This window comes from Dysidea avara, chromosome 8, assembly GCF_963678975.1.
Source record: "Dysidea avara chromosome 8, odDysAvar1.4, whole genome shotgun sequence".
NCBI lineage: Eukaryota > Metazoa > Porifera > Demospongiae > Dictyoceratida > Dysideidae > Dysidea > Dysidea avara.
In genome coordinates this window covers 11516924-11533136 of record NC_089279.1, presented here as the reverse complement: position 1 = coordinate 11533136, position 16213 = coordinate 11516924, and the positions used below count along the sequence as shown (strand labels likewise).

The 16213-nt window shown below is 38.2% G+C and overlaps 1 protein-coding gene and 2 long non-coding RNA genes across 3 annotated transcripts; 2 read left to right on the top strand and 1 right to left on the bottom strand.

The window, feature by feature from the left end:
* The first annotated feature begins 6208 nt into the window (after positions 1-6208).
* On the top strand, positions 6209-9805 carry LOC136262978 (uncharacterized). The gene is made up of 3 exons (XR_010704413.1): positions 6209-6467; positions 7401-7449; positions 9533-9805. It is a non-coding gene; the product is annotated as an uncharacterized lncRNA (long non-coding RNA).
* Positions 9806-10644: 839 nt separating this feature from the next.
* On the bottom strand, positions 10645-14048 carry LOC136262977 (uncharacterized). The gene is made up of 3 exons (XR_010704412.1): positions 13077-14048; positions 11762-11827; positions 10645-10779 (listed from the first exon to the last, which is right to left on the bottom strand). It is a non-coding gene; the product is annotated as an uncharacterized lncRNA (long non-coding RNA).
* A 299-nt stretch (positions 14049-14347) lies between these two features.
* Positions 14348-15881, top strand: LOC136262976 (uncharacterized). Its single transcript, XM_066057397.1, has one exon. It carries the CDS (start codon positions 14444-14446, stop codon positions 15668-15670), a length of 1227 nt encoding a protein of 408 aa, XP_065913469.1. The 5' UTR covers positions 14348-14443; the 3' UTR covers positions 15671-15881.
* Positions 15882-16213: the final 332 nt, after the last annotated feature.

Sequence of the window (16213 nt, the reverse complement as noted above, 5' to 3'; positions counted from 1 at the left end):
AGTAAACCGCTTCATCACCAGGCTGGCCATCTTGTGTAGACTACTACACATCTGTATTTACTGAAGATACCCCCGTTGAGCTTCTCTGGAATGTTTTACATCATAACTTACTGGATATTATGGACAATTACATCCCATCTAAAACCGTCCGTATAAACCACAAACAATGCTGGATTAGTCGCAACATCAAACAGCTAAGGAGGCGTAAGCAGAGGTACTACAACAAAGCAAGATCCTCAAATTCAATTTCTGACTGGAATAGGTTTAAAGATATTAAGAGAACTATGCAAAGGGAAACTAGACGTGCTTTCAATCAGTATATGTATAAGACTATCCACAATCCTTATGTGTATGGTAAGCGGAAAATGTTCTATAAGTACATCAAATCTTTAAGATCTGATCACACTGGTATACCCTCCTTAGAAAGAAATGGGCAATCCTATACAACAAGTCAAGAAAAAGCGAGGATCTTGAACGAGTACTTCTGTACTGTTTTTACACCAGACAGAAATGATGAAGACCTGCCAAGCATTGGGGACTCTCCTTTCTCAAGTATTTCTAAAATCAATTTACAGGCCTCTGGAATAACTAAGCTTCTAACAGATCTTGATCCATCAAAAGCTGCAGGACCCGACCACATCCCTGCTAAATTTCTGAAGATGTTTGCTGAAGATTTGACTCCATGTTTGTTCATTTTGTTTTCAGCTTCCCTTAAACAAGGCATAATCCCTACAGATTGGAAAAAAGCAACAGTATCACCTATTTTCAAGAAAGGATCACGTTCCGACCCAGCTAACTACAGGCCCATTTCACTCACTTCTTTATTATGTAAAACTTTAGAGCACATTATTTACTCGCATGTGATGGGTCATTTAGAACGTAACAATATCCTCTCAACCAATCAGTTTGGCTTCCGCCAAAAACGCTCTGCTGATCTTCAACTACTATTAACCGTCCATGACTTAGCATCCAATTTAAATGACAATGCACAAACTGATTGCATACTGCTGGATTTCAGCAAGGCTTTCGACAAAGTTTCCCATAAACTCTTACTGTTAAAGTTAAGGTACTACGGAATTACCGGAGAGACAATTAACTGGATTCAGTCTTTTTTAACCAACCGTAAACAGCAAGTTGTTTGTGATGGTTCTATTTCAGAAGTTGTCAATGTTACCAGTGGAGTACCTCAGGGCTCTGTATTGGGCCCCTTACTGTTCCTTGTTTTTATAAATGACTTACCCAGCTGTATCAAATCTACTTGTCGCCTATTTGCAGATGACTGTCTATTGTATCGCCAAATTCACTCTAAGCATGACTCCAATGTCCTACAGAATGATTTACATTGTCTGGAACATTGGGCAAACAAATGGTTTATGCAATTTAACCCAATTAAATGTGTTGTTTTAACAATTACTCACAAAGTGCATCCAATTGTCACACACTACACACTGTATGATCAAATGCTTGCCCATGTACAGGAAGCTAAATACTTAGGACTTACATTAGACAGTAAACTTACTTTCAACAAGCATATTGAGTGTATCTGTAAAAGAGCTAACTCTGCCCTAGCATTTATAAGAAGAAACACTCATTTCTGTCAGAGGAATATTAGAGTTGATGCTTATTGTACATATGTCAGACCAATTTTGGAGTACGCAGCTTTTGTTTGGTCCCCCTATACCAACATTAACATTAACAAATTAGAATCTGTTCAAAGGAGAGCTGCTAGATATGTGATGTCTGATTTTAACAGATACAGCAGTGTTGGTGAAATGTTATCAACTTTACAGTGGGACAGTTTGAAGAAAAGACGAGATATTCAGTCTCTATGCGTCCTTTATAAAATCTTATAAATGGTTTAATAGATGTTTCACTCCCAGAATGTATGATTAAAAACTCTCTTATCACTAGAGGTCACAACAAAAGATTTGTTACAATATCTTCAACAGTTAATAGCTATAAGTACAGTTTTTTTTCCAAGAGTAGTCCCTCGGTGGAATGCTTTACCAAGTGTCACTGTCAATGCACCAACTCTACAACAATTCTCTACACTTGTACACTAGTGATCTCTTCAATTACTTAATTACTTATCCTTAATTAATTTACTTACTTAATTACTTATACTTAATTAATTTACTTACTTACACTGCTTGAAGTTTCTTAGTTTACTAGAGTGGTATATCCACAGTATATGGAACAGTTAATTGTTAGGAATTTTAGTAGCTTTTCAGTAAACCTGCATTCACTGATGTTTACTGAGAGTTTAAAATTTAGTAAAACAATTATGTTCCATATACTTAAAGTTACTGACATTTTACTATCAGTATAACTGGATACAACTACAGTAAGGCAGCTTAACAAATTAGTAAACTAAGAACCTTCAAGTAGTGTTATTTACTTACATTCTAATTTAATTTGTAACTAATCATTGTACTGTGCTCATGCATATGAGTCTTACAATTACAAAATATAATAATATAATAATAATAGACTCCTTTATAACCTCTTCACACACGCAACACGTTTCCGGTTCATCGTCAGAATCACGAGTTGCGGCTTCGTTCTGGGTACCCTTAACATAAGGTTTATCTTTGCCTCGCCGCTCTTTCTTTCGATCTTTTGGCATTTTCTGGTGGGCACAATGACAATTCTAATAAAAGCCACTCCAGCGAATTCTGAACTAGTAGTCAATCTTTGTTCTAACATCCGTAAAACTGTTTGTAGATCACTATCAATCAGTTACAAAGCATACAAAACAAGAAAATCTCAGGTCTGGCAGAGAACTCTGAACAGACCTTAGCCCAAGCTCACGTGATATTTTTGGTATCATCTTTACGCTCGCCTTTAGCGGTACCGTTAAAGGATGCCACGGTACAACAACTTCTCGGTGTGTTAGTAGAGGAAAAGTGCTTGAAGAGGAGGAGCGCGAAGAAGGACATCTGACTCCCACAATTCGCTGCAGCACCGGTGGTATAATCGTTATAACACTTCTTATTGTTTTACTATGATTTAATATCGTGCACCAACGTTGAAACCGGGTCACTACTGCTGACCCGGATGACCCACTGACCCGGATGTGACCCGGATTAATTAAAGCAGAGACGTGTTTCGGCTAGTCTGGGTGAACGAACGAGTCTACATTTTGAGCGTTCGATTCGTGTTGAGTAAATATTGCAACTTCAGCCTAGCTGTAGGTTGAAGACCAAAAAAAAAAAAAAAGGTTTTCACCTTCTGACAATAGCTACCCCTCACCATAGATACCCTCAGTTTCGTGTTACATACTGCACTTACTAACAAATAGGCGTGGCTGAGCATATGTTGGTAATGCGATAAGTGGGCGTGGCTCACGAAAGATCTACGCGATAGCGTTTATAAGTTCCACGTCGTCAAACGAACAATTTCCTTTCTCACGTGATCCAATCCGGGTCAGACCCGGATAAATTGTAAACTGAGTCAGACCCGGATGACCCGGAGAAAATGTGACCCGGATGACCCGACCCGGTTTCAACGCTGTCGTGCACTACTCCAGCTTGTTTCAGTACTTTTTATCGATGTGCTATGTTCCCTACTCTAGTAGATAATTCCATATTTTTGAAATACTTGTTTGTTAACTTTTTGCAAATAATATTATTATCCCACGCATACCGCATTTGAAATGGCACCGCACGGTGCCCCAGCTATATCGTCTGAAAAGTGAAGTTTCCATTACGCTTCGATGTCAGCTATGCTCAACTCGTTACACAACAGTACGAATCAAGAACTGTTCGAAAAGCACCCCTGCAACCCAAAAGAAAGGGTTGCGTTGGCGCCGCGCACCCCAGTTATATAAATTATTGTCTGAAAGGGAAATATCCATTACGCTTCGTTGTTGGCTATGTTCAACCCGTTACACAACAGTACGAATCAAAAGCTGTTCGAAAAGTACCTCTGCAATCGAAGTAGCCACTATGAAAATAAGGGCGATTTCCGTTACGAAAGGAAGCCATCACGTGCTACCACCAAATCGATACTTTTCGCTGCCAGCAAAGATGAATGGGACACTGGTAAGTTCATGAGGAATGCATTGTGTGTACTGCGGTATGCCAAAAAGGCACCTGTCGAGCCGAAGCGAGTGAAAAATCAAGCCCGTAGCCATGGCCTTTATCGAGTTACGCTTGTCTGAAGGCATCAGTCAGTTACTCAGTCAGTAGAAAATTCCATTAAATAAATTAGTTTTAAAATTCAATAGCAACTTGTTGAAAGCGTTTTGGGTTGATCTGAAAACTTGTTTGGACTTAGTTGCCTCATCGTCGTCAGGGAAAATTGAGGCTGGTTTTTGGGTGATGTTATTTCGTGGGCCACATCTATATACTCCTTTGTGGACCCTACTATACACTACTGTCGTGGTGTATGATACTATCGTAGTGTATGATTTGTAGATATATAGCTAATTGTATTTTGTTGGCAATTAATTGTGGCTATCAGTGCAAGACACTGGTAGACCTTCAGGTCTTGTGTAATTTAATACTTAAGTTTAATTTTGTATTGATCTGTACAGTCCTGTGAAGTATTAATAAATAAAAATAAATAAATAATAAATGAAAGCCATCTCTCAAATGTCTTCTTAGCTAGACCTACCACTATTCGTAAAACATCCATCAAGAAAAGTTTTAAAAGAGCATATAACTATACAGTCATCGCTATAGTCTGTTCGCGTTCACCTGAGCCCTCGTTTCTTGCTAATAACTCTTGCTACATGGGCCAGCTGCCCAAATATTTAGTAGCGCTATGAAATTCCGGGTCATATTGGTAAAAAAGTACTTTGCCGATACAGGCAAGAACAAGTGAGTTATAAATATTCCATACAAATAAGGCGTGCAAACATCTAAAACATGCTTGTTCCAGAAAAAAGCATTAGGAATGTCACTTCTTTGATATTGTTATATTTGGCGGGGGTTCAGGTGAACGCATACCGACTGTATGCTTGGTCCTGACTGCCTCGGGCGCTTATAGATTAGAAAACTAGTGTTCTCTTTTAAAGGTCAAAGGGGATATCTAATTGAGACCTACAAGATATTGAATGGTTACCATGACATCAACCCTACCTCATTTTTCACTTTGAGTAATACGGATACCACCAGAGGTCACCACCGTAAACTCTTTAAATTTCGATCTCGGCTGCTAGTGAGGCATATTTTTCACCAACAGAGTAGTTAATTTGTGGAATTCTCTTCCAGCAGATGTTATTTCTGCACCAACCGTGGCATTGTTTAAGAAGAATCTTGATGATTTATGGAGAACAACAAGATATGGGCACTCTCAAAGGCCTGCGGCCTAGCTTGACAGTCTTGTACTGCCAAGCAATTTTTGTCCATTAATAATAATAATAATAATAATAAAGAAACGCTCATAATTTCTAATCGATAAGTACCAACCCGAAAAGACTGACCACATAAGACATAGTCTCACGTGGTCAGACTCGCGTGGTCAGTCTGTTCGCACGAGACTAATAGCTATACTGACCACGCGAGACTAATTTTTTCTGTTTTATAAAGTTTTTAATTCCTGCCCTAATGGCACTCCCATCCTCCCCGATCTCTATAGCTAGAAGTTAAACCTAATTTAATTGATAAACAACAAAAAACAGCTAAACCTACAGCTAGAGCCTACACAGACCTACAACGCGGAACTAATAGCTACATAAGGTAGTTATTAGTCTCGCATGGTCAGTCTGCTCGGGTTGGCGTTTATCGATTAGAAATTATGAGCACCCCTAAGAACTACGCTTTTTTTTACAAATTCATCTATTAAATCAAAAGTCAAAACAGTTGTCGAACTGTCACCCAGCACATTTGTGCGTAATAAGCGCCTCTAGAAAGAATTATCGTGTGGCTGTATACAAGGAATATTCTAACCTTTAAAACATTTTGCAAAGACCAAAATAGCAAAAATAAACAGTGAGGCAATGCTAAGAGGAATTATTTGCTGCTTCAAAATTACAAGGGAATCTGAACTTGTAGGTGATTAAGGAGAGCAGTCTGTTTGTGCCTCTTCCCTTGACAGCTTCTGGATCCGCCCCTGCATGGAATTTATAGGCGTACTTACATGTTATAAAAGACATATGCAGCATAAGAGTGTTTTTGAGGTGTTACTCGCTACGCCCAGCCCATGCGTCACGAGACTAATGCATCCGCTCTCCTCAATATCGCGCATAGTAAGAGTACAATCTCGTTATGTACAGACTTGCTCAACCACAAAATTACGTAATACAGGAAACTGGGTTGTCACGTGATCACCGCACAAGCCGTTTTGTGGTCAACAAGTTTTCTGCGTAACAATGACGATTGAGTGACCTTTATTTAAAGATTTTTTTTACAGTGGAGTGGATATGTATAACAGGTAACCTCAAGCTACCCTATATCTTGGCTTCTGCTTCATGGAAGGTATTATAAAACTCAAGTTGTGTGGCTATGCTAACTAACTGAGTAGTGAGTTAAATACTTAGAGTAATAAGTAGTCAGTTTAGTGTACTGGTAGTTGTGTATGCCAAGTAGTACTTTCATTACATGGATTCTAAGTAGTGATTGAGCCTTGAGCTAATAATGTATGGCATTGTCATCAGGTGGTTACAAATCAACCAAGCTTACCAACCAATGCCTGTAACCTTTACCGGTTATCTGCACATGGACAATGTTGGGATTTGAACTTTGATTAGTACAAATGCCTGCTTTGTGCTGTTGCCGTATAGTATAGGTGAAGTGACATAGCCAACCTGACCGATTAGAACATTGGCTTGGTAATTGCAGGTTCCAGGTTCGATGCCCCCTCCCACTCCAACTGTAAGTTGCAGTTTCCTTGAGTAAGAGACCTACCTACTATGACTGTATAACTGAGACTTGGGGAAGCTAGTGTCACTTAGTGGTGTCGGGGTTAGGAGTTCCATGGGCATTTACCGGATGCTTGCAAAATGTAAAAACAAAATCACGTGCACATTTCACTTGAAGAATTTCTGATGAAAATTTGTGTTCTGCCTATCATATGACAATCAGAATATTTATGCATCATGTTTTGCTGGCAAACTGTTAACTACAATCCTTGCTATATAGTTCAAGATATTCGTATCACAGGTCACGTGTTTGATCATGTATTGTTCTTATACATTTTTGCAATTAACCTGAAAAATCAGTAGAAACATGATCAGTATCCCAACTTCACGGCTTGTGTTGTACTCTTCTTGATGTTTTCCACGAACTCTATACAGCATTCTTCACTTCGTCATTTAATAGCACTGTTGCACAGAATGTTCAGAAATTATGACTGGTATTCATTTGATACTTGATGTTTGTTTAGTAGAACAATTGCTTGTATCTTCCCTATTGTGTTGTGCATGTCAATCTTATACCGATTGTTTTATTTTGCAGAGTATTACAACAAGATGTCACAGAATTCACCAGCTTGGGCAATCCTGATGTAAGTGTTTGTGATTTTACTATAAACTATATGCAGTCATGAACATGGTTATGTAAAAAAAGTTGTAGGTGTTGATCGATCCAACTATTCTAAATGTCATTACTACTGTACAGTATTTCTTTATATAAAAGCCCGGTCTTGTATTTCCTTCCTAGCAGTATTGACACAGCCTGTAAATGTATCAGGCAGGCCCCAGTATTTATTTTCAAAGTGTGCTGGAAACTCCCTGGCTTATAATCGAGACAGGCGTTTATTTGCATGTGGCTTTTATACGAAATATGGTATACATGTACCATGGAATTTGTTAATCAGGGTACTTGAAAATAAGGACACCTGCATATTCTGGTCACTTTGTAATGGTTAACAGTTAAACTTATCTTCACTATAAGCATTAAAAATCTTCCCAGCATAGAATGATAAAGAATTTCTTGCTCTCATAATAATGGAGTATGTGTTGTGCATATTAAGAGGACCATGTTCTAGATTACAGATACTCCATAACAAGGAATACCCATCTACTCTAAGTTACATGGAACTGAATTGAGCGTCCTTAGTAGGGAGCTTGATTTAAGTGATGGTTATTTGCATTACCTACATAGGTTTGTAGTTGTAGATAAAGTAACCTCAGTGCCGGTAACTGTCTATCCAGTGCTTTTTTTTACAAAAATTGTCAGTAGTATGATCAGAGGAGGAAGGAAACAATTTAGGACTATTAAAAATACAAATAGTTGTTTTCTGGGACAAACTAAAATGAGTGGATGATGTGAAGTGTGATCACTTGTTTAAAGTATATGCCTAGTTAGTGTTACAATGTTACAAGCGAAACACTATTTTATAGATTTCACTTTGGAAAACTAATTATAAGTGTTTTAACAAAAGAAATGCTGACACAAAGTGCAATCTGAATACAATAACCCCTGCTTGCTAGTGTTGTATTGTGACTATTGAGGTGCTTATGTGGTAAAATTCCAGATACACTATGCAATTAACAAAATAGTTTTGAGTAGGGCTTTTATAAAGTGTTACCAACCTCTGTATAATGATAATTAAAGTGGGTTGGGCACCAACTAGGCTTTAAAACAAAGGACGAAAACAACAAGACTGGAGGGGGCTGTGTTGGCTCTTTAGAAAATGTAATGCATTAAAATTTGTAAAGAAAATCGTACATCCTTCCTCCTCACCCCATACACACAGACTAGCACAACGATATTTACATCATTCTTTCCTGCTAAGCCAGAAGGATGCCAAGGCCCAAACTGTCATTTGAATGGCACCTCTCAAAACTATCTTTACAGTAGCAAGGAACATTATATTTATTAATTTGTAAGGTTATATAGTACATGGAGATATTTGTTTATATAACTTTGGTTGTAAATATTGTTATTATTTTGTTTTATACGTAGCTACTTTCAGACATAAGCAGAAATGGGTGATAATAATTACAAACCAGCACTATCCCTACCCAAGGTGTATATTATGTGCTGAACCCTGGGACCAAGGACCTGCGGGATCCAACTTTCCTTGGAATTTTATACATTTCCCTGTATTTACACGTTCAAGTTACGACATTTCATCTCGCATGGTCAGACCACTTCTATATCATCATTACCTTGTATAATATCTATGATTAAAGCATCTTGAACAGTCTGGACTGGCTGCTCATTGGTTACCCCATGAATGCACTATTATATTACCTGACTGGAGACAAACTATTTTTACAAGAAGCGATCACTACTGGCTATACAAGCAGTTAGGCTTGTGTGCTTCTGCATGAAGGCAAAATGTTTAGTTTTTATAAAGGTCACTATGTGGCTGGATTCGCTGGAAGTGTGAAAATCAGCATCCATCAGGCCTGTGCTAACCAGTCTTTCAGAGTAGGCCGGCACTAAATGCTAGGCATCATATGAAGCATTGTGATGGAGAGTAAGTGGTCTGGCCATGTAAGTCTGGACACTGGCATGTGACTTGGAGGTACCAATAAATATTGTGAGTTATAGTTGGTCCCCACCGAACTTTTCTGAGGACTCCTCAGTACTGCTTGTATTATGTACACTAGTAATCATTATTGTTATTTATATTCCAGGAGGTGAGAAGTCTATGTGATTGCAGGTGTGCTCATTCAGCACTGCCCGTTTTATAGTGAAGAACCTTTGGTGATGATGTCCAGATAGGGTCAACCTTAAGGAAGCAATCAATCTGTAAAGTTGTGAATTTGTGTAACTGACAATTTGATTGTAGCTAGCTATCTACAGTACCAGTGTTGTTCTTTACTTTACATAAGTATTTGTGGAATAATCTATAATATATAGACGTGGGATTTTAGTTTGCAAAACGCACTCCGATGTTGAACAAAGTACATCAGTATAATATTTACCACAGCAAGAATATTAACCCTCATGTCGGTATTGTAATTGCTAATGTCTCTCTATACTGATACAATATGAATCACAAATCTATAAATGACTACAATGCTATTCAGTATTGGGGTCTGTGGCCTGTTTTTGTTTGAGCCTAGGTAAATTTTTTGACTGGTGTGTAGTTCCAAGACCGTAACATAGACGGAATAAATACAGTGGTGTATGAATTATGTTGTGTACATAGTTAGAATTTTTATGCCCCAAGTGTTAAGGTCACACATCTGGTGAATGTGCGGATAGTACATTTGATGAAATTACGTATCTCGCCACTTAAATAATTGTTTTGCAAGTCTTGCCTTTTCTATACCTCTCATGTCTTCTTTTTCACAGAAAATCTACTAGTGCCTTTCCATGCTCATCTTGTGTTAAGCTTACTCCACCTACCAATTCTCCCCTCACAGACCAAGGTCTGCCAGTCCACAGTCCAGGATGAGCATCCACCAGTCTTTATCTTGTCTGGCTGCTTCGTACTACAGTATAGCCTGACAGACCAAATTAAGTCTTAGAATAAATCTTTTTTCCAACAGTTATGCACTTATATTGCCGAGTTATGCTGACTTTGTTCATGATTTGGATGTAGCATATCAATGGATAAAATCTTAATATCTAAAGGAAAAGTTGAAGGTAAAACTCTGATCCAATGATTTTAAGTTATCATAGTGAGAGTGCAACAGGAAATTTTTGAGGTAATAAATTTGCATATTGAAATTCAGCAAGTTAAGAATCATTACAGCATAGCGGACCTACTTTACAACATGCAACGGGTGTGAACAAGTAATAACATCCACAACTCATTTTCTAAAGTGACAAACAGTAGGCAATTAGAATGTATACTATAAACTAATTGTGTGTTGTGTCTTCACATAACCTTCAGTGTAGACAGCATGCAGTAGCTCCTTCGAACAGTAGATACCTGTACAGAATGTAAAAGAGGAGTTAAGAAACTTTTACAGTTGAGTAGGGACAGAAGCTAAAGTTTTGGTAGGGATCACAGCAACGTTGAAACCGGGTCACTACTGCTGACCCGGATGACCCACTGACCCGGATTTGACCTGGATGTGACCCGGATTGATCAGAATTAATTAAAGCCGAGACGTGTTTCGGTTAGTCTCGAGCGAGTGAACGAGTCTACATTTTGAGCGTTCGATTCGTGTTGAGTAAAATATTGCAACTTCAGCCTATCTGTAGGTTGAAGACCAAAAAAAAAAAAAAAAAGGTCTTCACCTACTGACAATAGCTACCCTTGCGTATATTGGTAATGCGATAAGTGGGCGTGGCTCACGAAAGAGCTACGCGATAGCGTTTAGAAGTTTCCACGTCGTCAAACGAACAATTTCGTTTCTCACGTGATCCAATCCGGGTCAGACCCGGATGACCCGGAGAAAATGTGACCCGGATGACCCGACCCGGTTTCAACGCTGGATCACAGAAGACAATCAAATCAGCAAGGGAAGCCATCACAAACCCACAAATTGACACTTCTAGATCAGTGGAGTAAGGAATTAGATAAAAGGTAATTCGACAATGCACATAATCTTGCAGCTGTGATGGTTGGCATAAGCCCATTTTAGGCCTAAATAATGTCTAACAGTGAAGAAACTGAGCCTTAAGTTGTGTTTGGCTGAAGCCATCTTTTAGTCAATGCAAATTTAAGATTTAATAACTTCTCAGAAGAATTTCAGATCACTCTGAAAGCATATTTGGGCTTGATTTTGCCTACCCAGTGCAGCCAAGTAAATTTCGAGTGAGAATTTTAGCAGGAGATGTCAATCTACATACATCATCCTTACTAGCCTGTACTGAATGAACTGAACAAGTGATGATGTTTGATTGATGATTTGATTGTCTATATGGTATATACGTACATCACTAAAACTTTGGGACAATAGACTTACCTCAGTGGTATCTTGAGGACTTTACATGTCATCCCAACAATACAAGCATCTCTGTGCCACTAACACCTACAGTAATATAAAGAAGAACATTCACTACTTGTGAAAGCAGTTGCTTCTCTAAACTAAAAATCACACAATATGTAGGTGATTTTGTGAACCAGACCCTCCAGTCAACATGTTGAATTGTTGGAAACTAATGATAAACACCATAGTCTCTGTGTAAGGTAACCCGAAACACTCCTTGCAATGAGTAATGGATGTTTAATATATTATATGCTAGCTACAAAAAGAGTACAGTATATAACAGAAACCAAGATTGTCGAACGGTATATTAGCCTGTGATTAATGATCGCATATAATAACATGGATATTTCAGTAATTGTCCATTTATGTGAAATGGTAATTTGAAATGTGTACGTGGCAACGGGCCTTTGTTCGCCAGTTTTCTGTGTTATTCAAGCAAGTATTCAACAGTTATTGTACAAGGAAAGTGTAGTAAGGACCCCCAGTTCGCTAAAACAATGGTTGAACAAATGAGAGTGTTGCCAAACCTTCAGGGATCCACTTAGCGATTCCAGAACTTTAACATTAGCCATTTCCCCTTTAATGCTATCATGTTTCCACTGGCCGAATTGGGCTAAATACGGCAACCCTTAATGCCACTATAAACGAACAATTACTGAAATATCCATGTTACTTCACGCAATCATTTATCATGGGTAATACACCCGTTCAGTACTCTTGGTTTCTATTATATACTTTCGCTACAAATTATAAATTGGACTTTGTTATAGGTTGTGAACAGATAAATCATGCAAGTATCACTCATTTACACCCATGTCAATGTACATTAAAGCACACCAATGTACAAATGTGACAATTCACAACCAAAGTTATAACAGGTAGTTCCATTTATGACTGCACCAAATTAAGCAGTAAACGCATGTTCCTGGTAGTAGTTTTACATCGCCAAAAATTAAATAAGATTACACACACAACAAAAACCCAGTGATTGCAATTTATATGGAGGTGACTTTAGTAAGGAGCTTAATTTAAGCCCCCACATACTAGGGGTTGGAAACTAGCCACCTGCTACTGAGGATGTGGTCACCATTAATTTGAAAGCAAAATCTACAGCATTACATGCTGGAAAAATATTAAATACTCATAATGAAGGGAACGTTAAGACTATTACTATAGTGTTCTTGTGATACTTTAGGATGGTCATATCGTGTATGATCAACACTTTCAATTTTTTTATAAAACCATGTCCAAAGACTGGACATGGTCTATATTAAACAAATAATACACTTACATCAGGATTGTTCAAACTGGTGAATTCTCTGACATCTTGTTTTAATACTCTGCAAAATAAAACAAACAATCAGTATAAGGCACAACACAATAGGGAAGATACAAGTAATTGTTCAACTAAACAAATTCCAGGTATCAAATGAATACCAGGCATAATTTCCAAACATTTTGTGTGTAACACTGCTATTAAACAATGAAATGAAGAACATTGTACAGAGCTCATGGAAAGCGTCAAGAAGAGTATAACAAAAGCCATGAAATTCAATCATCTGGGACACTGAACACGCTTTTACCAATTTTGCATAAATGTATAAGAACAAATACATGATCAAACACGTGACCTGTGATACGAATATCTTGAACTATATAGCAAGGATTGTAGTTAACAGTTTGCCAGCAAAACATGATGCATAAATATTCTGATTGTCATATGATAGGCAGAACACAAATTTTCATCAGAAATTCTTCAAGTGAAATGTGCACGTGATTTTGTTTTTACATTTTGCAAGCATCCGGTAAATGCCCATGGAACTCCTAACCCCGACACCACTAAGTGACACTAGCTTCCCCAAGTCTCAGTTATACAGTCACAGTAGGTAGGTCTCTTACTCAAGGAAACTGCAACTTACAGTTGGAGTGGGAGGGGGCATCGAACCTGGAACCTGCAATTACCAAGCCAATGTTCTAATCGGTCAGGTTGGCTATGTCACTTCACCTATACTATACGGCAACAGCACAAAGCAGGCATTTGTATTAATCAAAGTTCAAATCCCAACATTGTCCCATGTGCAGATAACCGGTAAAGGTTACAGGCATTGGTTGGTAAGCTTGGTTGATTTGTAACCACCTGATGACAATGCCATACATTATTAGCTCAAGGCTCAATCACTACTTAGAATCCATGTAATGAAAGTACTACTTGGCATACACAACTACCAGTACACTAAACTGACTACTTATTACTCTAAGTATTTAACTCACTACTCAGTTAGTTAGCATAGCCACACAACTTGAGTTTTATAATACCTTCCATGAAGCAGAAGCCAAGATATAGGGTAGCTTGAGGTTACCTGTTATACATATCCACTCCACTGTAAAATAAAGGTCACTCAATCGTCATTGTTACGCAGAAAACTTGTTGACCACAAAACGGCTTGTGCGGTGATCACGTGTCACGTGACAACCCAGTTTCCTGTATTACGTAATTTTGTGGTTGAGCAAGTCTGTACATAACGAGATTGGTAAGAGTATGGTATAAATAACTGCGATAATTTCGCAAGCAGTTATTAGCTATACATACAGTATGTTGATCGTGGTAAAATCCTAGGTAAGATTTTGAGTGCAGTAACCTGAATTCAAAGGAGGAAAATGGAGCTACAAAAAATAATAGCGAATATTGCTGCCATTGTGCAACTGGTGGTTCTACTTGGTCCAGGGATACAAGGCCAATTGTTAACAAGTATTCCTCAACCGAGTAATACATATGTGCAGGTCTATGCTCTCCCAGTTGGGCAAGGTGACTGCACTATTATCCAATGTCCAAGCAGCGGAGATATCATTGTATTTGACTGTGGATCTAGCGGCGCAAATAGGATTCCACCTTCCTATGTGCAAACTTTCCTTGGTAACAACATAAATAAGGTTCGCTACATTTTCTTAACGCACGCAAACAAGGACCACTACAATTACCTGTATGAGATCACTACGTGGAATAACTCAAGTGTTACGGCGGTTATTGTAGGTGGGAAAAAGTCAGACTACAGTAGCGCAAATATTAGCAATTGGCTTAACAATTGGAATACACTGAGCAAACTGTATATGGTGAAAAACGGAATGTCGTGCATCTCCGGGGTCACAAATTGTATAATCACTAACGTCAGGACGCCAACGAGCACAATTTCCACTAACTTCTGCAACAACCAAAACATTCAATTCAACATTTTGGCAAGTAATGTTGGTAGCACTGCAAACCAGAAAAGCATAGTAATGAAGATTGTTCATAGCAGCTGGAGCTTGCTGCTTTCTGGTGACATGGAGGGACCTGCTGCAACAACAATTGCTATGGCATTAACTACAACCCTAAAGTCAAAAGTATACAAGATTTCACACCATGGAGCAAGCAGCATAGCTAACAGCGCTCAGTGGCTTGGTCCTATTAAACCAGAGCAAGCCTTTGCCAGTAGTGGTTATGCTTATGGTAATTGTCGTCACCCTACTTGTGTCACAATCAATAGGATACTGGCGTTAAACACTATTATAGCAGCAACATCCCATGCTTTATACTGTGGAGGCAACCCTAACATGAACTACCCCACTTTTCAAAGAAGCATTTTTGAAACATCCCCAACCTCAACTACAATTTGTTTTCTTACCTACAGCTCTGCAGGTTCCCAGCCAGGATCACACTGTGGTACACCACCTACACTTGCAGCAAGTACTGGTATTATAGATGATGATATGCTCTACAAAGATGATAGCATAGATGAAGATGACTGTAACATCATGAGTGGAGTCATGGAACATGGTGGTGCTCTGCCCATGGCTGCATTTTCAACCTTAGTAGTCATAATGCTGTTGCTGAGCTTTACACTGTGAACCACACAGCCCTTTTATTGCTACTTGTTCATTACAAAAAACTAACTAGCTAATATATAGGACTTTAAGCATATATACATGGCAGTGCTTATGTTTATGTATTTAGTGCATTCATTGTTAAATTTACATAATTACATGCATAATTATGTGATAAACAAATTTCTCAATGCAAAAAAAAACTTGACAGTTAATTGTTTAATAGTACACTTTAGCAGCTTCAGTTTAATGGAATGTAACAACGCTATGTGCTGCATAAGATTATCGCTGGGGTATAGTTAACTGACTTGTTAATTTTTATTTACTGCATTTCTAATGTGCCACAATGTACTATGCACAGCCTATATTTACGTATATAGGTGCAAGTTTTCTGTATACCATACAACAGGAATTTTTGAAAATTTGATGAGTCCACACTCATCAGCTTTGACAGGAATTAAAATGTTGATGAAACAAGAAGTCGCAGACGGATCTAAACACATACTTTAAAGGTGCATATGGACATTTGACAAATTAACAGATTTGTCTGCCTTTTCTTTCATCTCA

What these genes read in the sequence shown, in the direction of transcription:
- LOC136262976 (XM_066057397.1), top strand. Translation starts at nt 14,444, where the DNA reads ATGGAGCTACAAAAAATAATAGCGAATATTGCTGCCATTGTGCAACTG.